This window comes from Lycorma delicatula, chromosome 3 (assembly GCF_047948215.1).
Source record: "Lycorma delicatula isolate Av1 chromosome 3, ASM4794821v1, whole genome shotgun sequence".
NCBI classification, from domain to species: Eukaryota; Metazoa; Arthropoda; class Insecta; order Hemiptera; family Fulgoridae; genus Lycorma; species Lycorma delicatula.
In genome coordinates this window covers 155,236,905-155,264,793 of record NC_134457.1, presented here as the reverse complement: position 1 = coordinate 155,264,793, position 27,889 = coordinate 155,236,905, and the positions used below count along the sequence as shown (strand labels likewise).

Below are 27,889 nucleotides of genomic sequence, written 5' to 3'. Positions count from 1 at the left end.
TGAAATAAACAATTTAATTAATGAGTGACATTAAAATTACTTCATGAACTTTGTTTATAACAAGTCACTTACAATTTATAACAAGTTTTTTATTGAACTGTCAATTTATTTTATTAGCAACTTGAGATGTATTGAAATACAAACAACTTTTGATAACATGGATCAAGAACAACCTAAAAATGCAAAAAATTTTTCTTTGAAAAATACATAGAACTCTAATGGCTTTAATTTTCATCACATGAAATGCACCCTGAGAATGTAAATTGAAAAACATTTTATGTAAATTAAAAAAATAGTAGTGTTTTGATGGCTTTTTTTGGGTTTTTTTTGTATAGGAAGTATATACCTAAAACTTATTTTTCTATTGGTCAATATTTCAAGAGAAGAAATGGATATATTGTTAAGACAAAATTGTTGTAACTAAAGCATTACCCCTGCTTTTATTAATGCAATAAATACCATGAAAATAAAATGCATATAGCAATTATTTAATAATATCATTTTCATTATAATCTGATTTCACTTGTTAAAAAGATTATATCACTAGCTTAATTTATATGATATATTGAGAATAGTTCACCCAATTTTGATCAAATTAAATAGAAAAAATATTTAGTTTTTTCCAAATTTCAATTAAGGAACTATATACCTATTTCTTACAGAATGTGATTTTGTCTTCAACTCAAATTATCTCTATATGAAAAGTGGGTGGTAAAAATATAACAGTAGTTATACGTATAGTAAAAGGAGTTATCTAGATAAATTTCTGAATAAAATTATTCTCTAAATTTTCATAAACAAATTGGAAAAGATTTAATCACATTGATCTAGTGATTCTTGAATTTTAAGTGAACATCAGTACGTACATACACACAACTCATTCTGTTTACACAAGGTGTGTTTTTAAAATAAGGTCTGTTGTGAAATAAAACCAAAACTGAACCATATTAACAAACTTTATTATTTATTCATAAAAACTTTCTTTATTTACTACTTTTCTATATAGATGCTATCAACTTCCAACACATTTTTACAGCATTTCACTAGCTTCTTCATATCCTCCTGAATAAAGTTCACTGTCAGGAACATAAACCCACTCCCTTTTTTCCATTGTCATTGTCAAACCTTTGCAACACAAGCTACTGTTTAAGATGAAAAAAAAGAAAATCACTGGGAGCAAAGTAAAGGCTATAGGGTAGATGATTAAAAAGATTTTCCAAAAAGATTTAAAAGATCATTAAAAAGATTTTGCTTTTCTGATTTTCCATGTGCGGCCAGGCATTGTCACACAAAAAAAAATTCCATGGGATAGCATATGATGAAATTTTCTTTTTACAGCTGTTCTAAGAGTTTTTAATGTTTGGCAATATCAGCATTCACAGCAGTTACACGATCACTAAATTTGACAAGCAAGATTCCCTAGTTCCAAAAAACAGAAGCCACAAGCTTCTTTAAAGAATGTTCTTGTTTTTACTTCCTCAGTCTAGAAAATGATAAATGCTGCCATTGCATACACTGCTGCTATGTCTCAATATTCAAAATAAGAAATCCAATTTCATCACCAGTAACAATGTGATCAAACAATTCGACTTCATTTTCATAATACTGTAAAAATTCAAGGGCTGCAAAATGTTTTCCTTGTGTGTGTCGATTAACATTTTTGGAACCCAATTTTTTAGTCAAAACTTCATAAATCAAAGATTATAAAATGTCAGGCAACATCAAAGGCAACTGTGACACAGTAAAGTGCTGATTTTTCTGAAATTTTTTTACTGTCACTCATAATATTGAGGCTGTAATTGTCACAAATTTGTTTGTGAATATCAGCTGCAAAACTGTTTTTTGCCATCAAAATCAGATAATTCCCTGTACTTCCTCACTTTGTGGGATCACGAATTGTAGTGCTCACTATAAATGGATAAATATATACAATTAACAACAACAACATGAATTAACTGTTTTTGTTAACAACTGACTATTGACTGAGTAGCTGAGCTACACAAGCACCATCTGTTTACATTATTTATATCACGAGGCAAATTCAAAATGGACCTTACTTAATAAACATGCCTCGTTTATAAATTAGTAAATGTAAGCCAGACTAAATTGTAAGATTATTTTTCATATAATCTTTATAAAAAAATAAACTGAAATCTAATTTATTTAATTAGTTACTGACAAATTTAATTTTTGTATACATATAATTATGCTAATAATCATAGTTCATTAATTTATAAATATATTTGTAATATTCAAAAGTTTGTAAGTAGTACTGAAGTAGAGACTAACTGTACTGACAACAATAACCTACACTCTTATATTTTTTTAGCCAGTATGTCAAGTAGTAATTATTTTCTTGGATGTAATAGTATATACCTTTTTAATGTGTGACTAGATTTAAACCATGTTCACAATTTTTGAGATTCCTCAGAGTATTTTTATCTTTGAAAATAGGTTAACGTGAAAGAAGCAGTATGCACTCTAAAACTAATCAAGTGCAGAAAAAACATACAAAATGCTTAACCAAACAATGAAGATAGTTTAATTCTAAATTAAAGAACAGAATACCTTTAATTGGATTTCAATGACTAAGATGTTCGAAGAACATCTTAGTGCTTTTGTTGAATGTGCTTTGGTTGTTGGGATTAAATTAATACAATTATCTCATATATGCTGTATCTGAAACTGCCCAACCTCTAATAGGATTTATAATTCCAAGGACTAAAAGCCTACAGTCAAATTTATGCATGATCCAGAAACAAGGTGCCAATCTTTACAGAGGAACATACCTGCTTTGCGATGTCACGATAAGCAATGATGTATGTTCATCATAAGTAACACTAAACAAAAGAAATACCATGGTTTACATACTTCATACAAATTTCTAAACCTTAAGGCTCTTCAGTGATGACAGAGTGAAATACGCTGAACAAGTAACACAAAATCAGCTATGCAACCTGATGAGCAGATGCACAATAATTCACTGTGTAACAATTTTTTGGGATAAAGTATCTTCCCAAAACCTTAAAAACCTCCCTATCACTAATAAATACAACTTTATTTAGTACAATTACAATAATAAAAATTAAAATTTTAAATATCATAAATAAATTTATACAAATTAAAAATCATATTAAAACACTTACCAGAGGACTAATAGTTTCTATCATAATATCTAAACACTGTTCAACTAAACCATCTAGCTGAAATAATGAAGCAGCAGCTAATATTCCAACAACACTGCATGGCTCTATAATAACCTCATCATTAGGATACAACGAACCAAATACAACAGTCAGTGCTGAAATTAAATAATGTCATTAAATACATAAATATACTGATTAGTTTATAAAAGAGAAAAAATGAGCAGAATTTTTAGATTTTACTAAAATCTAACACATATATATGTGTGTGTGTGTGTGTGTTTCAAAATGAATACTGAGGTTTTAAAGCTATGTAATATTTCTCAAGTTTCACGTACATTGATTAATTATACGATAAATTAAAGAGCAACTGTAACAGTTTTAGGTGTGCGCAGACTTTCCTGTTTCTTTAACTTGAAAACACTACTACTAGTGTTATCACACTAGTAGTGAAAACAATCTTTTTTTAAGATTGTGACACTCCAACAAAAAACGTTCTGTGTTTTGCAGTTTGCAATGTGCGAATTTGTAATTATCATACATAGTGTGTTCCGTTGTTCCCCTGAGAGACAATAACATTTGTAGATAATATATACAATTTGAAACCACTGGTTCTATTTCTAAACAGAAGAGTACAGGACGACCGAGTGTGTCCGAAGACAATCTTGAACGCATAAGAGAGTCTTTAGCGAGTAGTCCTAAGAAATTCGTTCAGAAGGCAAGCTGCAAAGTAGCAATTCCAGTGAGGTCTGTGTGGAGAGTTTTAAGGAAATGCTTATAACTGCATTATTATTTACAGCTATTACAGGCTCTAAAGCCTGCAAATTATGGTTTGCATGCTAGTTTTGCAAATGAAATGATGCACTGTCACGATGAAGACTTTCTTTACTATATCATGTTCAGTGACAAACCAACATTTCATGTTAATGGAAAAGTAAATACTCTATGTGCATAACTGGGGATCAGAAAATCCTGTACGATCAGAAAGTCTGATGGAGATCAGAAAATCAAGGATCACAAAATATTGCAATGTGAACGAGACTCCCCAAAAATTAATGTTTTTTTGTGCCACATCCTGACTGTTAGTTTACTGGCCATTCTTTTCCACAGAAAGAGTGTGTCTTGAATGAATTATCTTGAAATGCTACAACTACAGCTCTTTCCTCAACTACAATACAAACCACAGAACTTTATTTGGCAACAAGATTTATGCACCTCCTCACTGGCATAATACTGTACTAGTTGAAAGAAATTCTCCCAGACTGCTAGATCGATCGCTGGGGACCAGATGACAGGGCTTGTTTGCCATGGCCTCTACGTTCACCTGATCCGACCCCATGCGATTTTCTTTTGTTTGGGGGTTTATAAAGGATCAAGTGTATGTGCCACAGTTACCAGCTGACCTACCCGACTTGAGACACAGGATTGAATCAACTGTTGTGCATCAATTACTCAACACTAGCTGATTAAAATATGGGATAAATTTTCCTATCAACTGGACTGTGACGTCAACTGTGTGACGTGTAATGAATGGTGCTCACATTGAACACTTATAGGAAAAATTGTTTGAATTGCTCTTTCATTTCAATGTTGTGTAATTTATCAATGCAAGTAAAACTTAATAAATAATTTATGACTTTAAAATCCTGATATTCTGAACTGTTAAAAGCCTGTTAATAAAAACTGTTTCAAGAATTCAAGGGATGAATTAAGAAATACACACATCAAAATAAAGAAAAAAACTTTAAATCAACATATGTCCACAAATGCTTAGTTCACCAGCTATCCGCTTATTTTGTATTTTTAACATAAATTTTTTTCTCCCAGGAATGGTTACTCCATATCAAGCTGAAATTTTGTATACTGCTAGAGTCCTAGAGGTTTACTTGTAAAAAATAATTAACCTGATCTCTCAATCTCAAAATGGCAGCCATGTAAACTTTGTAATTGTTAATATCTTTGTAAATGCTGGTTTAATTAAAAGTTACGCTATTACAAAAAAATGTTATGCGTTATATGACAAAGAAAATGATACCTTACTTATGTGAATGCATTCATAAATAAAAACGTTATGGCAAAACATCTTGAAGTGAGTCACTATAGAAAAAAGATGAAATTTTCATTTCTTCCCTAATAAAATTAAATTATGACACAATCTCAACTGCAATAATTCTGTTAATGTTATCACGTAATAAATTATAATTTAATAATATTGAAAATATTACAATAAAATATTGAAATCATGAAAACAATAAATAGTAATAATATTGTAAAATTATTTCCATTACATGTTTTTCGTTTAATGAACAGAGACACTGGTTAATAAATAAACTCTTTTTTTTTTTCAATTAAAATTTATTTAACAACAATACATTATCAGATCAGATAATAAAACATAATAGAAACTACAGTTACCACTCAAAATGGCAACCCTCATTCAAAATATCTGCATCCAGGTGTTTTTAATTAATTGCCACACTCTTTCAAAGATGCCAGGTGTCTGATGAATGCTTTCAATCCCATTTAGAATTCTTGCGCGCAATACTTCTATGGTATCAACAGGAGTGTCATATACAAGTGTCTTTAAATGGCGCCATAAGAAAAAGTCAAAGAGGATTGAGATTGGGAGATCTTGCAGCCATATTAGTGGGCCTCCTTGACCAATCCATCTGTTTGGATATGCTTCATTTGGGTGATCTTGAATTTGTAATCTGTAATAACATGAGCCCCATCATAAATGAACCAAATTTTTTTGTGTTTTTAGTGGCAAATCTTTGATCAGCCATCAAGAATTGTAAATATGTTTCACCATTGAGCATTTCAGGTAAAAAACAGATAAGTAAGTGGTCACCCACAATTCCAACCCATACATTTACAGTAAACTGAAGTGAGTGAGTTTAGCTTCCCAAACCACTACAAAAATTTTCTTCTATTAAATTCTTTGGGGGAATCTGAGTTTGTATAAAGGCCACACTCTCAATGTATTAGCCAATACATAATGTCAAAGGTATTTAATGTGCAGTTTAATATTGTAAAGCATCTACACATTGAACTGAGTTATTCCAGAGGCAGTCAGTTAGTTATCTGCATGTGTCAGTATTGTATAATACATCTGATAGAGAGATTGTTAATCTGAAGTAGCAATATATGGTGTATAATCAGTGTAGAAAGAGTTAATAAAATCATGAATGAGAAACCTGTTCTGAGGCGGTTGTAAAAAAAAAATAATCAGAAAAAATTACTCAGGGTAATTAATCATTGAGTAATGAAGAATAATTTAAATAGTTATTATCAATAATGAATAGCAGTTTATAGCCAACAAATTTTCAGTTATCTCTAAGTACATTATATAACAAATAATGTGCAAATTGTAAAGATTAAAACTAGTTTTAATGTTTTATTTGCTGCAAACCTCAAGGCTGAAATTCAAAGAACTAAGTAGTACCAGTATTAAATTTAATTTGTAATGTGGTATTTTAAGCCCATTGATAATTTTTTTTAAACTTTACTTACAATCTTTTTCTTTTATTCTTGTTAAAAAAAATTGTAAGGCTAATTATGCCACCACATTAGAAAACCCTGTTTGCAACATCATGATAAAAATAAAAGAAGAAATATAAAGAAAAGACATTAAATAGCTACTGAACATGACAACCTTTCTAGTAGGCAGCATGTTAATTTTTAATTCAATTTTTAGAAATAATTTACTTTTATCTGAAAATACGTTGAAAATCAGAATGAGTTTAGATTATATACCATTGTGAAAAAATATGCCGATTCTATGTAATGATGATGACATACAAATTAAAAAAAAAACTTTATATCATCTATACGGCCATATAAATTTTTATTTATAAATCTTCCTTTGACTGTATCTGAAAAATAAACATACTACAAGACCACAAGGGAAAGAACTGGACTAGCATAAAAACCACTTGGACAAATGAAAACCTCGACTTCTCTTTGGAAGTTTGTTAAGAGTGGGATTATTTAAAGCAAAACAATAAATATTGTATTCTTTTAAATAAGCATAGAAAAATAAGAACTTATTTAATAATTTAAAATTACATAATGTTAAATAGTTATTTTTTCCTTGATTTCTATTTCAATTTAATTCCAAATATTATTTGAAACAAACTATTATTTTCACATTATAATGTTGATGTTAATACAACTAACATATTGACATAATTATGAAGACAATACAAATAAACAAGAAAAAATTAAATACTAAATAAGTTTTCCTGCATAAATATAAATAAATAAATTTACAAATACTCTTGTAAATGATTTAATGATGGAAAATTTAAATAATTTAATGCATAAATCAATAGTGGATGTATTTGTTAATAGTTGTTATAATAATACACATACAAATACCAATTTTCTTAAAGGGAGATTCTTGGATCCTGAAAAAACAGTTAACTATCTTGATCTACCAAATGAGTGATTCTCCTATGTCACCACCAACCCTTTTGTTATTCTTAATTCCTTCTTTCCTATTATAAATCTTGTACGGGCAGGCATGATTAAGTTCTCCAATCTGTAGGATGTCAGGACTGTAACAGTCATTGCATCTTTGGTATCTAGTAAGGAGGGTTGCCTGTTGACCGACTCAAAGATCCTACAAACTGTCTGCAAAATACGTATAATGGCTGAAAAAATACCTCGTGGTAAATACAAGCTTCCTAATCCCCTACCCAAAAAGAAAAATTTTTCAATCACTTGAAATTATCTCAAGAAAACTCCATAGCTGATAATCTCAAAGCACTCATTGGATAATTACCAAAATTAAGTGGTTTATGTAATAGCCTTATGAAACATATAATTTCGCTCACGTGAACAAGTTCAGACAAATTCATACCTGGATACAGAGAATACTTACAAGAGAACTTGGATTAGCCAATACATTTTTAATGAAAACACTGATAAACATAATTTTTGTTTCCTAACATGCAATACATGATTTTAATCTGTTTTTTGATGCTGAAAACGAATATGAACTCAGAATCTTTCTATCACCCACCATTTTTGAAAAAAATTTAAATATTAATTCAAGGATTTTTTTTTAAATTTTTCAATGGATAGTTAGCATTTTAAGCTCTTGTATTGTATTTTGTTACCTCATTTTTTATTGTTTAACTTTGTTAACATAATTTATAAGATGTAAGCAATACTACACAAAGAATTAATTCATATCATAGTCACAAGATTAATAATGTCTGTGCATATCAAAACATGTATCTGAAAACACAGCTGTGTTGTTTGTATTAAGCACTGAATTTAGGAATGAATTAATTTTGTTCAGTCTTATTGCTGTCTTAAGTGTGTTAAAAGTGCAGTGTCATAATGCCTCAAAATTGTGTAAATGATGTGGATGTCTTTTGTTAAGTATATGGTGAGTTTACCGTAAAATCAAACAGAAAAAACATTACACCTTTAATTAAAAAAACATATCATTTGTAATTTCAGTGCAAAATTGGCTATCAGAGTAAAATGTGGGCTCCTGAAATAGTATGCACTACTTGTTCTGTATATTTAAAAGAATGGCCGAAAGATACACTGAAAGCTTTGCCATTTGGTGTACCTATGGTTTGGCGTGAACCAAAGGATCATGTAACAGATTGTTACTTTTGTTTAACAAGTGTACCTGGAATTTCTAAAAAATCTCAACATACTATAAAATACCCTTCATTGCAATCTGCAATCAGGCCTGCACCTCACAATGAAATTATTCCAGTTCCTGAGCCACCTGTGAATGTATGTATCGAAAGCAGTGATGAAGAATCAGGCAGTAATGAAGAAGACAATGATTTTGATACTGAATTATTTTCAAATAAGCCACATCTTATATCACAAGGTGAATTAAATGACTTGGTTACGGATTTAAGTTTATCAAAAAATCAAGATTAACTATTAGAATCAAGACTGCAAGGTTGGTAATTCCAAAAAATATATACAAAAATTTTGGGCTTTTGAAGCCAACAAAAACAACTTTCTCAGTACTTTATTGATGAAAATAATCTGGTTTATTGCACAAATATTGGTAAGCTTATGTTGCACTTAGGATAAGTTCATAAACCTGAGGACTGGTGCCATTTCAAAGATTCGTCCAAGTACAATTTAAAAGTGGTTCTACTACACAATGGTAATAAATATCCTTCGATACCGATCGCTTATGGTATTAATTTGAAAGAGACATACAATGTGATGAAAGACGTTCTTGAAAAAATAAATTATAAAAAACATAGGTGGAACATATTGGTATTTAAAAGTTATATTTTGTTAGGCATGCAGTTGGGCTATACTAAGTACGTGTTTTTTTGTGAATGGGACAGCTGAGCTAAGGATAAACATTATGTTACCAAACAGCAACTTATATGGTAAGTTATTATCCTACAAAATTCACTGTGTGCTTCATCTATTTCATAGAACGATGTACAACATTCTAACCAATAGTAGGTACTGTAGAAGAATTTCATTAAAATTAGCATAAATCTATTCAGTTCCCTTAGTAAATAGCCAAGCACTGATAAAAAAACAGGCTTAATGTAAACTTACAGAATTAAAACAGGCAATTTCAGTTAATAATGAGAAACTGTTAATTATACAATTTAATAAGGCCAAGTGTTTAATAAAGGAATTCACACTTTAACACTAACTATATATATACATCAGAATTCAATAAATTAGCTTTATTACCAATATCTGCATATATACACACACGCACACAATTTTAAGTAAGGGCATGATTTTAAGTAAAGGCCACATTGATATAAAAACAAAAGTAAGTGACGAGGATGAAATGACTAGATACAAATTGTTTTGAAATTAATTTGATAATTATGAAACTATAAAACATATGTTTTCATGAATTTTTTTGTTTACTTTTTCCAACAAATCATTTATGATCTGACAGGCAACCAATATATTCTTCATGAAAATATTCTTCATCTCTACCCAAAACACTGACACAATTTCCAAACATTAACAAGTAATCCATAAACACTGTAAATTTCTTTGTACATTTCAGCAACAGATTTGTTTTTAACAATTAAGAAAAAAATTACTTGTTGAACTTCGCAATTTCCAGAACTTTAGGATTTTAGTACTCATTTCACTTAGGTTGTACACAGCAAGTAAAGTATGACTGGATTATTGTTACCAACAGATGACTAATAAATACAAGTACATTACACCATTATATATAAATTTATCTATTTATCATTACAATATTAAAGATAAAACAGTATTAAAACTACTATTAATATTCATGCATAAGTTAAAATGGCAAGATACGAAAAATACATAAATATTAAATCAATCTAAATATTAAATTTAATCTAATTAACAACTTTGTTTTTACCTTCCAATGTTATATTGGGGTCTGTAATTTCAATTTTAACATATGATTTATTGCTCTCATTCCATGATCCAGAGAACATACTTGCAAAATATGGGCACTGAAAAAAATAAAAAACTGCAATCAATATGTCACTTTTAAGAAATTTATAATTGAACTTTGAATTAAACATTTAAAATAAATTTATAACCTGAAATTCAATTCAGATGAGTTTATATTAAGTAAGATAATAGAAAAAATTACTAAGAGACAAAGGTGGCACTTTAGAATACCAAATGTGATTTGTAGAGATAAATTTTATACATAGCTGATACGACTTCTGATGCAATTTCTTCAACAGTGAACTGACGATCATCTTTGATAAGCCCTCAAACGGTATGGATGTTGTCAGTTGCGAGACTTGACCTTGGGCATCGATCATGAATTTCGTTTTCTACACTTTCTTGTCCTTAAATTGTCTGGCCCACATATACACTCTGTTCTGGGACAGTGTAGCATCCACAAATTGCACATTTAATGGGTTAAAATTTCCGTGGGTGAAACGCCTTCATTAGTTAAAAACTTTATACACTGTGCAACAGACAATGGAACCTCTTGTCACTCATGACTGTACTGATGAAAGAACAGATGGAGGAGTTAACCAAGCTAGTTCTCCCTCTCTAACACACCAAAAATTATCCCCACCTGCCATCCAGCTCGGAACTGCTTGCTGCTTAGAATAGAAAAATTACCGTTTAAATTTTATTCACCCTTGTATTTATCATTAGTCTACAACAGATTATTTTTAAAAAAATGATAAATATTTTTGACAAAAATTATCAATACTGATACATTTAAAAAAAATAATTAGTACTTTTATTAATGGTTTACTAAAAATCAACTTCCTTTTCAAAAATTACTTTTTAATTTAAATCAGTATTTAAACAGTTTAATATGACACATCCTAAAAATCTTCAACCTGACTTACATTAATAATATTTTGAAAGAAAATTTATGAGCACTTGAAACAACAAATGCTGAATTAAAGAGAAACTTTTTTAGGTTTTATTTTACAGTCTATAGAGTTTCATTTGAGCTCCTTCACAAAATACTTCCTGCCACATTCTGCTGACAGCATCAGGAATAACAGTTGCAATTACCTATGCATCCACTTTTTCGAATGGTAGATGTCACTGAAGGAAGCTGAGATACAAATTTTCTTTACAAAATTCTGTAAGTAATATAGGGAACTGCAGAGGCCACCATTTTCACAAATCTCATCTGATTCAGCATTCGGTAAATGTCTCCCCTGACAGGGAATCTAACCCTTTAAGACTATTGGGGTAGCATCCTCATGGTCCTATCTTATACAGCTTTTCTTCCTATTACATACTGAACTGCTGAACTCTTTTCGCTGTTCACATACACTACACCAAGAACACTAAGCAAATTACAACATATACCCTTACATAGTAACACAATAATATCTAACACTTTTTTCTTACATCTACACTTGGTGATGTTGCAACACCTTACCAAAACATAACCGTAACCCAAGGTGGAAACTATCATGCTGATGGGTGGATGGCTCTACTTGGCAAATCTCAAACGATGTCCTCTGATCAGGGTGAACCCAGTGCTATGACACCCAGTATGCGTGCGCTCTGCTGGAGTTATTCGTTAAATCAACAGTACTTGTGGGAACCATATGTCAGTTCCAAATAATAATATTTTGATAGTTGTTGCGCCACTTGAGAAAAACTGGGAGTTTAAAAAGATTTCCACCAACAACAGCCGAAGATGAGACGAGTGATAAAGGATTAAAATAATGTAACAGAGAGTGCTAAGTTATGTAACATACATACAATTTCTTATAGTAAAGTATAATAAGGAAGAAGGTCTCTTTGCACAGGTTTCTCCCTTTTTAATAAATAAATGTATAGTAACAGCTTGTGGTTTACCAAAATCAATTAAAAAGCTTAGAAATGGCACCCTGTTGATTGAAGTGAATATGAATGATGAACAGTCGGAAGCTCCTAACCCTTAGATATATGGGAAAAGTAAAGTGATAGTGGAGCTACATATGCCAAATACCAGCAAGGGAGTAATCTTTTGCTATGACTTGGCTGCTATAGAATTTTGGCCTTCTCAGCATCACCAGTGCTTTTGTCATAGAGTTGCACGTACTTCAGATTCCACAAATGCCTTGCAGGTGATTAATGACATGTACTCCAGACACCCTGTTGTCTGTGAGATTCCCTTTATCATCTCTGGTTAACACACTTATGTTAATTGCTGAAACAGCTAAAACAAGTGTGAGCTTCTGCTGGAACCCCACCCATATTGGAATTTCAGACAATGAGCAGACTTGTTTGCAGCCTCCTTCCGCTAATTGCGTTGTTAGGAATGACCATCAACAGGAAGTTATTATTTGCCATTTGCAAACAGGGCACACTAAATACATATTCATGGTCACCTCATAAATCAGACTGATTCCAGTCTGTGTGTGTGACTCCCAACTAGTGGTACACCACCATCCTTGTGAACTGGTCAAGTCAAGAGTTCTTACATTCATATAAATCATCCTCATTCATCCTCTTAATAATACCTTATGGTGGATGGTTTTGGAGGCTAAACAGCACAAAAAAAAGAAAAGAGAACTGTGTCTACTACACTGCATTGCGTCGAAGTTTAAACTACGAGCTAATATCCACAACAACTTAGGTAATACTGTATCGATATTAACAAATGTCTTGCTATTTTATTTCTTAAGGCTGTGCATCTGAATTCAAATATTTGATGATTCATATAATGCCTTTTATCTATTTATGCCTTTTGATATATGCAAGATGGTAATTTTGTTTTTTTAAGTTACATTTTTTTTCACTGTGTTTTTATTTTGTTTTTAAGATACAACATAGATGTTTTACATCTACGTGTTGTTAAATTATTGTTGTCTGATTTTCAAGTTAAATTTTAATATTTAATTGTTTATTATATTAATATTGTCTGGACATTGATAATGACACCTTGTTGTGTAGCAAGAAAAAAGAAAAAAAGGTAAATGTCTCCAGAGTAAATTATGAACACAGCTGTAGTTCAGAGCAGCATACCTGCCTGCTGAAAGATTATATCAATATTTTGGAAAAGTACAAATTGTTCAAACATGTCCAAATAATTATGAGAAGTCACCAAGAGTTCCCAAAAGAAAACTCCAATTATTCACTCCGCTCAAGACCATACAAAAAAAATTACTTTTGGAGAATTGTATTCATGTTCAATGAATACATGGGATTTTCTGTAGCCTGATCCACTGAGTTAAACTACAAGAATTGACTTCACAATGAAAACTATTTTTTCTGGAAAATTTTTGTCACAGTTAATCTCATTAAAAACACTGACAGCAAATTCATACCAGTTCAGGTTATTGCTTGAACATAACATACAAAATAACTGAAGTTTATTGCTGTGAGATAAAGGCACCTTATAAACACATGCTTTTTTCAGGCCAAATTCACGATTATAATTACATACATATTTTCTGAGACTATGAAGGTTACTTTCTTGATCTTTTCAATGCTTTCATCACAAGTGATGATTTTTCTGAATGTTCCTTAAACAATACTTCTTTCAGCTGCCAGTCTCAATAAACAAAATAGTTTTGATGGGTAGGGCCTTTATTCATTATGTGATAATTTTCTCTTTGTAGCCATACAATTTAACTTGTATTGAACTACCTTGCGCACAGTTATCTTCGACTACTATAGCAGCAATGGCTATAATTCTTATTTGCACCCTTTCCTGTACAAGTTCTACCACCCAGAATTTATCAAAACTAATTATCTTGAAATATTTTTCTTTAATCTGGTTTTTGTTACATAACTTCATCATTTTCTTTTACACATTATAGATTGATTAAATTATTCCCGTTGTCTCTATTTAGACTTTATATACAATACTGAACAATATACATTATCTTCTTAACAATTACTTTAATAGTTGTATGAAGAAACTTGTACTACTAACTTTTAGTTTTTATGTTTATATCAAACTCAGACAGTCTTATCAATTTTAATCCAAGTTATCAGTCAATGATACAATTTCTCCCATCCATTGTATCCATATTGTCTATAAAAGGGAAGCCTCCTTGCATTTAGAAAATACCTAAAGTTATAATTATCAAAAGGCATTAAATAGAAAAGAAATATTGCATACCAACGTAAACAATTTCTCATTCCTTAAACTAATTAGTATGCTCAAATAATAATTTGTTAAAAAGTGATTATCAATAAAAGATTAGTTAGACAGTAAATAACAATTAATGAAATATGCTAAATATTTAAAATATTTTTTCCTATAAACTATAAGAAATGTTTAAAATTTAATAAAATTTACAGTTAAACATAAATATTAAAATTTTCTAAAAATCATATATACAATAATGTACGACCAAACTACAAAAAGTTTTAAACACTAAATTTTTTAATAACAGAAATATATTTGACTTTTGTCCTGAGATATCTTAAAAATACAAAAAAATACTGTTCAAATTATATAGTAAGAACTCAATTATGGGGTTTTCCTTTAAAGTAAACAAACCCCATAAAATATGTAGTAAATCATGCTAGTTAAATTAAATACTAGTTAATTACAACACTTTTTTTACTACTGAACATTAAAAATCTATAATGAAATGTTTGTATTTTTAGATGTCTCAGTAACCTACACATGTAAAATTTAAGTGGCACTAAAAACTAAACAGTTTTATAAATCTTTAATTTATTAATTTCCCAAATTAATAAACAAAAAATGTTTTTAAAAATGATATATTATTTAAAAACATAAAAAAAAAATATAAAGAAATAATTTAATCTAATAATTATCTCCTTCATAACATGGTTCTAGCTGATTTCATTTTAATCCACCAGTGCAAATATTTTCCTTCAGTATACTATTAGGACAGGGCAGTCATGACTGTTTACACATTTTAAATTAATATTTATAATTTTTTACTTCGATTTGATATTTTAACTCCTGATGATGGCAAAAAATCTAGAGGATATTTCAATGTGCTGTAATTGTTAATATTATTTAATCTTTCATTTATATGACTATAATGTATATTATTTTATTTTCATTACTTATACAAATAAAAAATTGTAGAATAAGTAAGTTCCAAGACATCCTGCTGTTGTTCAGCATGGTATAACAACAAAACAATCTACGATTTTTTATTTAATATTTACATAGTTAAAAGGGAAGTTTTTACTAAACAAACATTAACATTCTTAAAATTAAAATATAATATTTGTCCTTAATAGTGGCAAATTTCTGTGACATTAGTAAGTGTGGCCATAGCAGTAATGTCAGTCTTAAAACATTAGATGCAAGACCAATTGTTTTTTTTTTATTCTCAATATTTGTGTTTACCATCAGCAACTGTTTCTATATGATACTGAACAACCTTGTTATACCTATCTCCACAGTATATCTGAGAAGTCTCCTACTCCTCCCTGCAATTAACAGGTTGCTACAGTTTGAATGCGGTATTAGGTTCCTAAAATGTACTTCTTTAGCACAGTTGGTATACCTGCTTTCAAGGTGCATTTTTTAATGTAATATTAAAAAAAGACTTGAATATGAAATCATTTTGACCAACTTTTGCAAATGATAATTAGAGACAAGGAGTAAGGTGTTGCAGCCTGTTACGGTTTCTTTTCATGATTTCCAAAAGTGGTGTTCTGCACAAGAGTAATGTTTTCTGATCAATCTGCAATATACTACAGTTCATGAGCCAAGAATATAGGTTTTCTGGACTAAAAAGGAATCCTCATTTTGTGAGTAAGACAGAAAGAAGTCCACCACATGTGGACTTCCGGATATATTAAGTAATATTTCTAAAGCGATATTAAATAAACGAATGAATTTCAGTCGATTATTACAGTAAATATAATAAACCAGAATTTTTAATTAAACTTTATGAATTAAAAAAAAATTATGATCAAAACAAGTAATGTAATATTCCTGTCATATCATGATATGACAGGAATATTTAACATTACTTGTTTTGATCATAATTTTTTTTAAGAGTACAAGAATGATGATTCCTATCATCAATAAAAAAAAAAGATGGTTAATTCCTCAATTCAAAGAAAAGGGGGTATCAGGATATAGCAAGACAAGAATCCATCTTTATTTGGCTGCTCAAGTACGTGATTTTCTAAATAAGCAATCAACTGCTGAATTAGCAATGGACAAGCAGAACCAGTCATTACACATGGCTATCACAAAGCCCTGACTTTACCACACCAGACAACTTGTTTATGGGAAATAGCAAAGGCCTGTGTATCTTAAATTCGAAATAAAACAAAGGAAGAATTATGTATCAATGTGGAAGAAGCCTTTCGAAGCTTAACTCAAAAGATGCTTTACAACATGTCAAGCAAGTCATGGAGACACACAGTTCTATGAATTCAGCACTATGGTAGACACAAATCAACTGGATAGATATAATTTCTACTAATATACATAAACATTAAAAATATAAGTAATAAATCATTTCACGTGTCATTAAAAATAACAAAAAAATAATAATCTGCATTTTGTGGTTACGCTAACTTTTCCTGGTGTATTTTTGCTGTTTATTTAGTTTCTTTTATAGTTAATTCTGCATGTTTCAGATATATTTTTGCTTATTTTTTAAATTTTCAGTGAATATGCCAATATTTTAAGAGAAAATGACTTGACTGATGATAATCTGAAAAATTAGGCTAATTATGTACAGGCCCTGTATAATAATAATATTCCTAAATTTTTCTTCAACAAAATAATATTCTACTTTTTTTATCTTAATCTAAATAAAATAAGAAATTTTGATAATAAAAATAGTAGAACTGACTTGGACTACTTTGCAATTAATTTTAATCATCAAGTCTAGGTATTGTAATTAAATGATATACAGGTTCAACTGAATGTCCAGATTATTTATTTAGTAATTAAAGTTCTACTGTACAGGACATTTTTATCAATGTTTAACCAATTAAAAGGAGTGGACACAACTGTTAGTATTAGATTTAATAAAAAATATCTATTTAACAAAATCAACAAAATAATACAAACAAATATGCACAAAATTATGGGAAATAAATAAGAATAAGCAAAGATACATACAATTTAAATGTCCTACAAAAAAAATCAAAACTATATTTGTACAAAGCAGTAAGCAGCATTAGTATGTGAATCATGTAGTAGATTTAATTATCATACTATTTTAAATACATTAAGCAGTTAATACTAAATCATAAAACATTATTTTAATACCTGAAACATAATTTGTAACATACTTCAAATCTTTATAGATACAGTGCTATTTATTTATATCTATTATTTTAAAAGTGCTTTATTTATAGTTAGTAGTCTTTAAGGTTAAAATTAGGTAATCTTAAAACAAATAATTAAAAAAGTTTACCTGTTGTAAATATATTTTATGAAGTTTCCATTCTTTTCCTAAAATATCAACTCTAATATCATAATCACAACCATCCAAGAATAATGTTTTATAAATATATTTGGCTGTGCAAATCATCTTCTTTCTAAAAATAAAAAAAAAGTATAACAAGTAAAAATTTATATTAAAACATTAAATTTATTTCCGATTATTACAGTTATTATTAATCAGAACAACAATCTGAATATAAAAATGCATCACAAAGGCATCAATCAAAACTTGAGCTTTTAAGTTTTTTGTTTGATAAAATATTGCTCATTTTATAAGAAAATTACTTGTGCAAAAGCTAGCTCATTTATATTTTATTAATAATATTGAAATATTTTATAGATATGGCCATTAAAACACGAAAAAAATGTAAAAGCTGCCAGCTACCATATTGCCAGTATTATTTCAGCCAGTTAACTGCGTAAACCCAGGAAGAAGGGTCTATGAAACAGACATTAACTGGATTCTATAAAATATAAAACAACAATATTATATAACTATACTTCCAAAATGCTCTAAGAATAAATAAAAAATAAACTAACTTTTTCATGTGATTAAAATTACTTGAACAGAATATCTATTATTATTATTTATTACACAATAAATAGATAAAAAATGATTTATTAGTGAAACTTATTAAAGAAAGAAACAACAAAAGTTAACTTTTGTTGTTTTTTTTTTGTTGGTCAAAGAATGATGTATTTAGGTTTTGGTCTGTTAATATTGTTAATAGCCCCTGTCAATTTGTTAAAATTCATTCTGTAATGTTACAGCCACGGATATCATAACATAAAAGTGAAAACTAACCGTGTACAAAATAATGTCATCACTGAAACAAAGTAGTTAAAACAATTTAAAAGTTTTTCTAAGAAACAAAAAGTTCAATGAAAGTTCTATAAAAAAAATTCAAACTGCACATGGAAATAACTGTCTATCAACAACAAAAAAAAACTACAACCTGTTGATAATTAAATTATTATAAATAGAGCTTTAGAATTATAAAGTGGAGAAATGAAAACAGCAGAAAAAAAAATTTAATATAAAGGACATTTTTATATTTGGTTATAGAAAAAAAAGTGTTTATTGACTGGAAAGAAAGCATGATTAATGTTATGTTTTGAAAAGAATTGAGGCAAGGATAAAAGTATAATCATGGCAATATAAAGAAAAGCTTTCTTTATCACTTTAAAAAGAAAGCAGAAATACTAGGAGAATCAGAAAGAAAATAAACACAAAAAGAGAATATAAATTTTATGATTTAAAAAAAGTCAAGGCTCTTAAAGAAATAACATAATCCAGATGAATAAAAGAACTGCATTCACTAGAGATCTGTCAATAGATAATTCCACCATAAGCAGATTTACTTATTTTTTTAACTTATTCACTTCTAACTCATTAATTATAATACATATATAAATAATTACATCTGGCTGTGCAAACCATCTTCTTTCTCCAATTAAAAAAAAAAAAAAGGGAAACTTGGGAAATAAGGGAAAAAAAACTTAAATTGTGCAGATACATTTGAAAAAAAAAATTGTAGTCTGCACACAGTTGTTTAACATCTCATTTTGGAATAGTGTTATGTTTTGTGTTTTGTTTTTATAGTATACTATAACTCAGCACATTTCATTTTTTCTATGCATATTTCATTTTTTTTAGGCTTGATGATATCGCCACATACGCTTGAAGTTTGTGTGTGGGATATAGAAATGGAATTTTGTAGTACATGAAAAATGCCATGGCTGACCGGGATTTGAACATGGGCCCCGGATGAAAGGCCGAGACCCTACCATTCTATCATTTCACTAGAACAAATAAATAAAAATAAAAATTCTGTAAACATACAGAGGATTAGTATGCGGTTATTTCAGGGTATAAAAATTGCACTTCGGGGAAAATAAATATTATTTTTTTTAGTAAATTAATTTTATCAATAATTATTGAATAATTTCAGGACCTTGTTTATAAATATAAACTTTTTATCTTATTAGGCTGATTAAGTGATTGTTATATCATAGTTTTGAGGCTTTACAAAAAATTCAGATAATCAATTACAATAAATTAATTCAATACAAAAAATTCACAGATTTCCAACACGGTGCAATCTGTGGTAAAGTTGTGTAAGGAATATTACCAACAAATTACCATAAACTAAAACTTTTTTCACAAAATTGTGATTCAATGATTAACATTTATATGGTAATTCAAACGCTTGATAAAATATATTAGGTTAATATTTTTACTAGTTGAGGAAACAGGTCATCACTTTAAAAAAAACTGCATCAGACAAAAAGGTTGGAAGTATTCATATCCAGGGATTACATTTATTAAAATGTGCTAAACAAAAATAGGATAATAGAAACTGATATTAGGATTTCAATAATGGAATGGTATGAAATATCAGCAAACCATTCCTCCTAAAATCTGTAAAAGAATGACCATAAATAAAGCAAATTAGAAAAATATAACTGAAAAAATGTTCATGTTTTTAAATGTATTTATTTATTTTATAAAAAACAATCTAAACTAAAAACTGTATTTTTTTGTCATAACCATTGTCAAAATCTGGCATTTTTAAAATAAAAATTTCAGTTATCATTAATATAGACCCAATATTCATTAGAACTGCAGAAACTAAAGGTGTCAGTTGACACTAAAATTTTACTACATTATTATTACCATAGTACTAACAATTAATTTTAGTAATACCTTTAAAAAATGTTAAATAATGAACAGATATTACATTTAAAATTGTTTTTAAGAATTAAGGCAATGTCCTATAAATGTGCGTACACTGGTAATCTTTACTCAGATAGCAAATCAGATTAGCTTTTTTGAAGGCCAACTTAAACTTGATACTCTTTGGTACTTTTAGAAGATTTCACTTCATAACTGCTTCGATTTAGGACTACTTATAACATATATATTAAAAAAATTTGGCTGAAGATCTAGTTTCAGTCTGTCTGTGTGTTCGTTCTATTGGATGGATTGGGCTATCTTTTTTTTTTATTCTATTCAGAATGATCCATAAAACATCATCTGATCCATATGTCATCAAGTGTTCAAACCCCCAAACTTGATTCTCCTATGAGAATTCCTCATTTATACTTAATTGAGAACTTTGAGGTTATTACTCACAGGAAAATCACTTTGAAAGTTTATCTATGTTTAATGACATCTGCAAGCCATTCTGAGCATAATAAAAAAAATTTATTTGTTCACTAGAACATCTGGGTGGACTGGAAGTAGGTTTTGAGCATACATTTTACCTGTGGTAGAAAAGAAAAGAGAAAAAACAATAGGGTTGGGGTGGGATATGTTGTAAGTGGAATTGGTTTTTAGCAAATTTTTTTAAATATATAAACATTAATCTGTAATAATAACAATGTGGAGTCGCAAGGGACTTCATTAAACTGATTTATGAACATTCATTATTTTATTTAAATTTAAAATTTAAGACATTAGGCAAGAAATTAAACTGGATAAAAAGAGCTAAAAAAATCAAAATGTAATAGTCAAAGACAAGAGTACTTAAAAAATTATAGAAATGAATTAAAGTGGAAGTATCATATAAGAGATGAAGTAACAATAATAATGGGCAAAAGTTACCAAGATGTAGTAGACCATGTGTCAGACGAGTTGATAAATAACGCCATCAGAATAAAAACTAGACCAATTGCAGCAGTATAAACAAATGTTCTACTAAACATATGCACAAAGGAAAAAATCTGATGTGGATTACCACATGACTTCCTTGTACACCTACTAAATTACATACACACATTTTTTTTAAAATGAAAAGTACATAAATTTTTATTTCATTAATAACTTATTTCATTTTTATTTTATTTCATTATTATGAATTATTATTTATCGTAAAACTTTTTGTACAGAGTTTAATAATTATTAATAAATCAATATATTTAAATTCAAAAAATAATTTTTTAAATAAAGTTTATGTCAAATTCAAATCAATGTGCCTTCCCCTAATAAGATACAAATATTTCATTAATTAAAATTTCATTTGGCTATACCTCTGGAACCAATGAAAATAAGTACAACTTATAATATATCATTGAAAAGCTCTCAATGAGGGTTACTGCAGTTAAGAAAAAGTCCAAAATCCAAATTTTTTGGATTTTGGGCTTTTTTGAACACTTTTAGTTCAGTCAGTTGCAATCAAAGGGGAGGTGCAAAACTAGATGTTACAACAGTCCTAAACCCAAATTTTCAACTTCCTACAGCTAATCGGTTTTGACTTATGTAAGATACATACATACATACATACATATATACGTACAGACGTCATACCGAAAATGTATTCAAGGATGGTCAAAATGGATATTTCCATTGAAATCTGAAAACCAAAATTTTTCATAATTACAATACTTCCTTTACTTCGCACAAGGAAGTAAAAAGAGAAGTAATGAAACAATGAGATAGAAACAATGAGAAACAATGATGAGAGAGAAACAATGAGATACAAGATGATATGAAAATGTATTAGGGGAACTCTGTTTAATAATATAAATGCATAAGTCTTCTTATATATGTAACAAATGACAAACCTACGAGTTGGAAACAAAAACAAAAATGTTTTCACTTCAGGGCCTGAAAAATCAGACATTTTCAACATCCAATCAAAAGCACGCAGCATGTCTAAAGAAGTTTTTACTTTAAAGACAAGTTATTATAGGAGAAAAATGATGCAGTAGTCAAATACACACATGAATTACGTTACATAAAGAGTATTTCAACAGACTACTAAATTTAGGATATGAGAAAGATGTATAAGATCAAGAGAGCGACAAAAATTCAAAAACTAAAGAAAATAAATTGGATTAAAGTAAAAATAGAGTTAAAAATTGTAAAACTAAATCAACAAGGTAAGATAAGATAATGGTGGAAATAATTACATAACTGGAATACACTGATTGCAATATGTAAGTGAAATAATAAAAGAATTCCAAGAGAATGGAGAATGGTAAACACTAAGCTGACAACCAAAAAAAGAATATAATAAATTATTGCAATAAAATTTTAGATGTCTAATACTGATAAATCAGGTAGCAAAATGATTTTGACAAGTTAGCAAAAAACATTGGAGCAGTTATTACAAGTAGAAATTTTACAAAGATTTAAAGGCAGAGCAAATTGATACAGAATAAAGCTATGCCTTTCAATTTTCAATTACATTTCAGTTTTGGAAAATTTAATTTTGTAAAAAAATTGATTTAATTAAATAGCTTTTTATGACGTAGCATATAAAAATTTACAATAACATTTGGGAAACCTTTTAATAAAACAATAGAGATTAATCCAAGATGTTCATCCATATCAAATTAATGCTTCTTGCAAAAGGATATTTTAAATTAACAAAATGAATTTTTTTTAATGATAGACTATGGTAATTAATAGTCAAATTTCAACACCCAGGTAACCATTTGATTACTATTTATTTAGCAACATAAAAAAAGTTTATTTTTGTATCTACCAAGGATGTTATTATAATCTCTGAAATAAGAGGTCATATTTTTTTTTCTCAAAAAGTAATTGAACCTTGACAAATTGTAGCACTTGCACTTAGTGCAATGCATGTTTTCTTGTAACCTCTTACAGTATATCAGTTGTATGTAATAATGTAAATGGTGCTTGTCATATTTTTATTTTGAGCCTAATAATAGAACACGATGAACAACATTAATGCATCAAGTTCCACCAGAAGCTTGGTGACATCTAAAACAAAACAATCTTTTAAAATTAAACAGGCTTTAAGGAACAAAGGTGTAAGGCTTATACAAAAATTAATATATTTTTTCAAAATGGCTGAACTTCAGTTATCGGTCAAGTTATCGGTATAGTAATACACTGGTCAACAAACTGAAATTCAAATGTTATTAACATTTCCAGTTTGATAATGGGAGACAGCCTGAAAAAACTGCAGAATGAATGATGGTTCTGTATCACAATTTTTAATGAATGACTTGGACATGCGGAGTGGATGAAAAATTTGTTCAAAGTTGTTTCCACTTGAATGGAAATTAATATTCATTCTGATGTTTCACATAACATACTGCTATAACAGTAGGCCAACAGTGGTCTTACTTTCTTAAGATCATGATACAGAGATAAATCTTTGGTCTGTGGATACAACCAGAAACCAAACCTTTGTTATCATAGTGGAAGTTAACATCATTCCCAATTCCAAAAAAAGTAAAATTAGTAAAGAGTTAGGTCAAATTGATACAGACTGGTTTTTCAAGTAGCAAGACATATACAATATAAATCATAAATAAAATTAAAAAATTGTAAAAAACAGTACTATCTGTAGGTTCTAATACAGCTCAGTGTTGAGACCAAATCTGTGGGAACCACAAAAGCGGCAGTTGCATCATGATTATGCACCCTCCAAATCTTCACACCTAATCAAAGATTTTCTTAGTCAAACATAGAACTCAGGTTCTCCAGTACCCAACAAACATGGCTCCTTGTATTTTCTGACAGTTGCCCAAAATGAAGTTGGTACTGAAAGAGTCCTGATCGAGTTAAAAAGACCACACCAAGAGCCACACCAAAAAATGTTTCAAAACTGGAAGGACAATTAGGTCCTAAGTGTGCATAATCAAAAGAGGACTACAACTGTAGTTTTGTATATACCTCATAAAGTTCATCTAAAACTTTAGATTTTTAAAAAGAATTTGATAGTAACAGATTTTGCTTAGAGAGTATCAATCATGTGCTGCAATTAGTGTCAGTCATTTCTACAGTTATTAATAGTCATGTGCCAATGCATAAAATAAACATTATGTGCCATTAATCATATTCAAAATAACTGACAAGGACCCAATCACAGAATGTTCAATTATTATTCAGCTCAGCATTTTCACTCATATATTTTTAATCAGCAAGGTGTTCAATAAATAATCTGTAACAAACTTGTTTTATATGTAATATCATGTATGTTGGCAAAAATTGCTACCAAGGTTTATTTATTTAGCAAGATAATATATTTTAAATAAGTCATCAAAACTTAGTAATAATACTGAGTTTAATAAATTACTCGTAGTTTTAACAGTAATAATTTTAGGTATATGAATAAATATATTAATTTATATAAATATATATATATATTTTTTTTGTAAAGGTTTGTGGTCCTAAACATCTGAAAACTAATACGTAATTTGTTTACAAACCTGAAATAATCAGAACACAGATGGTTCAGGTTCTACAATATCCTAAAAAAAAATCTTCACGTATGCAAAATTAAATTCATCATAAGTTTGCACAAAATATAACAAAATTATTATAAATCATAAAATATGACAAGTAACATAAATAATTTAATTTTCTTAAGTTCTATTGAATGTCATTTTAAATTTAAAAAAATAAAATAATAATTACCTACACAGTTACACAAATGATTGTGTAATTCACCTAACTTCCAAGACAGCAGTTTGTTATATTATATAAAGTTCTTTTAGAATTTCACATATTACTGAATGTAATATTTAATACAATGTTAACATTGTATTAAATTAAATCTGATTAACATTGTATTGTGTCAAATCGGATGACACTGCAATGATCTCAAATTAATTTCTCTAAAATAATGTTAATTTCACTAGTATTAATTTGTACTAATGGAGAGTATTTTATTTATTAAAATATTAAACTAACACTAAACCATTCTACAACTTCAAAAAATAAAAAATCATTCTGAAAAAAGGAAAAGGGAAACATATATATGTCAGCTGCAATAGAGGAAAGTTTCATAAAATGGATAACAGTAACATCTGGCACAAAAACAAAAAGGTCCATGTGGACAAATTTTCAACCTTGCTTCATTTTCTTCGGTCCACTAATTTAAGTTTTTTCTGGTTTTTTTTCTTTAATAAAGATTTGCATCTTTAGAAGAGATTAAAATAAGTTTAAGAAATTTTATATGCATGTATCTAAGAAATCTACCTCAAAATAAATGAGTTGAAATTTTCAAAATGGCTATCATTTAAATGTTGTAATCATTAATAACTTTGTAAATATTATTTCATTGCATTATGTTTCATTAGATAAAATGTTTGATTTTTTTTGCGAACAAAATAAATGGCACCTTGTTATATTTCTCACAGAATATATAAAACATATTTTTAAAGAAGTTATAGGAAATTAAGTTTTAAAATTATTTAAATTAAGTATAAGTTGTCTAAAGAAGTCTGTAGCATAAAAAAAAAAAAAATCTTAATGTAGTCAAGAAGAAAAGTAAAAATTATCTTCTAATAATACTCATAATGTAATCCATATTCGGTTAACAATCTACAAATAATTTTGTAATCTGATGTACAGAAATCAATACTACAACATTAATTAAAAATGTTATGCCCAAAGACAACCAATTAATGTTAATGCAGACAAAATAATCAACTAACTGTTTCATTATGCTTTCTGTTGCTGTTGAATTTTATAACATTAAGATTGCTGCACTAAAACAATAATATTAGGTAACAACTATACCTTTAACAATCTTGGTTGATAATTGAATGCAGACTTGAACTTGACTGATAAAATAAAGATGTATATACTTGGACGCTGATCAAAAAAAAGGTTAGTAAATGACAAATAAAAATTATACTGCCCATTTCAATAATACCACACATGCAAAAATGTTTATAGTTATTGTTCTGAAATTGTTGATTTCTTTACTCAAGTAGGATTTGTTTAACAAATGATAAAACAATTTGGTTTCTAAAAACAGTTTAAAGTTTTAATTTGTGATAAAAAAAATTGGTTTTAAACAGATCAAAGAACAGTATTTTTTGTTATAAGATATAAAAAATCCAACTGAGCCTAAGCTAACTTTCACTTGGAATTAACCTTCTTCGGTCATGGGAACATTTGTTAAAGATTTTAAGGATTTTGTTGTTCAAGATACATATAATTGTGCCTGTTTCTTTGATGTTTTTATAAGTTTTTGTGCATTTCCACATTTCGAGTTAACTAAACTTACTATCCAAAAATAAAAAAATAACATGAAATCTTACAAACAGGCAATAAAGGGTGCAAACTTAACTCAACGGAGCAACTCAGTAGATAAATCAAAGAAAAACAACACACAAAAAACAATATAAGAAATATATAAGTACACACTGTTTGAATGCATCACATTCAACAAAGATGCTTACAGTTTGACTGGGTCTTGAAAAAGGTAATCTAAAATCTAAATAGCAACACCAATTTCAATAGCCTACTAATACTAGAAATCCTAGCAGCAATCTGAAAAAGTTAAATTTAGAATAAAATCTATTTCAGAATAAGGCAAAGTTTTTATATTTTTTACCTTAAAATAAATTATATTATAGTAAACTGAAAAAAATGTTTTCAAAAGGTTTACGTTCAAAAAGGGCAACTGCTGAATTCATAGAGGCAACACACAGTTTCTGAATAGGAATAAGACCACGTCATCACTATTTATACATTTATTTCAGGATTTTGACACAGAGTCATTTTATTCAATAGAAAAAGCTTTACTACTATGGAATATGAAATCAAGTTTTAAGTATATTTCAACAATACTGGCTAAACAATACATGGTGTAGAGATATGTTTCCTAGTAGGATTCATTTCTACTATTACGTAAATTAACAGTATGTAAGTTAACAGAATAACTGTCATACATATTGATGTAACGTCAATACTTTTGCAGGATAAGAATTATAACAACTTAAAGGCAATCAACAAACAAAATGTAGCACCATGTGTAACTTTGTTTAAAGAAAATACATTGGATGCAAAGCCTTCAAACACCCAAAGTTGCATCATTTAATCCAACTGTAAAGGTAATCAAATGTATATTTTGAATATAAATTAAAATTTTTCCATTCTTTGAAATGATATATAGATAGACTGTTTACACAT

The 27,889-nt window shown here is 28.7% G+C and overlaps 1 protein-coding gene across 1 annotated transcript in view; it reads right to left on the bottom strand.

The window, feature by feature from the left end:
- Nucleotides 1-27,889, bottom strand: part of gcl (germ cell-less) — a 60,090-nt gene that overhangs the window by 29,143 nt on the left and 3,058 nt on the right. Inside the window, exons 2-4 of the mRNA XM_075360842.1 lie at nucleotides 17,954-18,077; nucleotides 10,510-10,606; nucleotides 3,147-3,301 (exon numbers count right to left, since the gene is read on the bottom strand). Coding sequence (XP_075216957.1) covers nucleotides 3,147-3,301; nucleotides 10,510-10,606; nucleotides 17,954-18,077 — 376 coding nt within the window. The remainder of the gene's footprint in view (nucleotides 1-3,146; nucleotides 3,302-10,509; nucleotides 10,607-17,953; nucleotides 18,078-27,889) is intronic.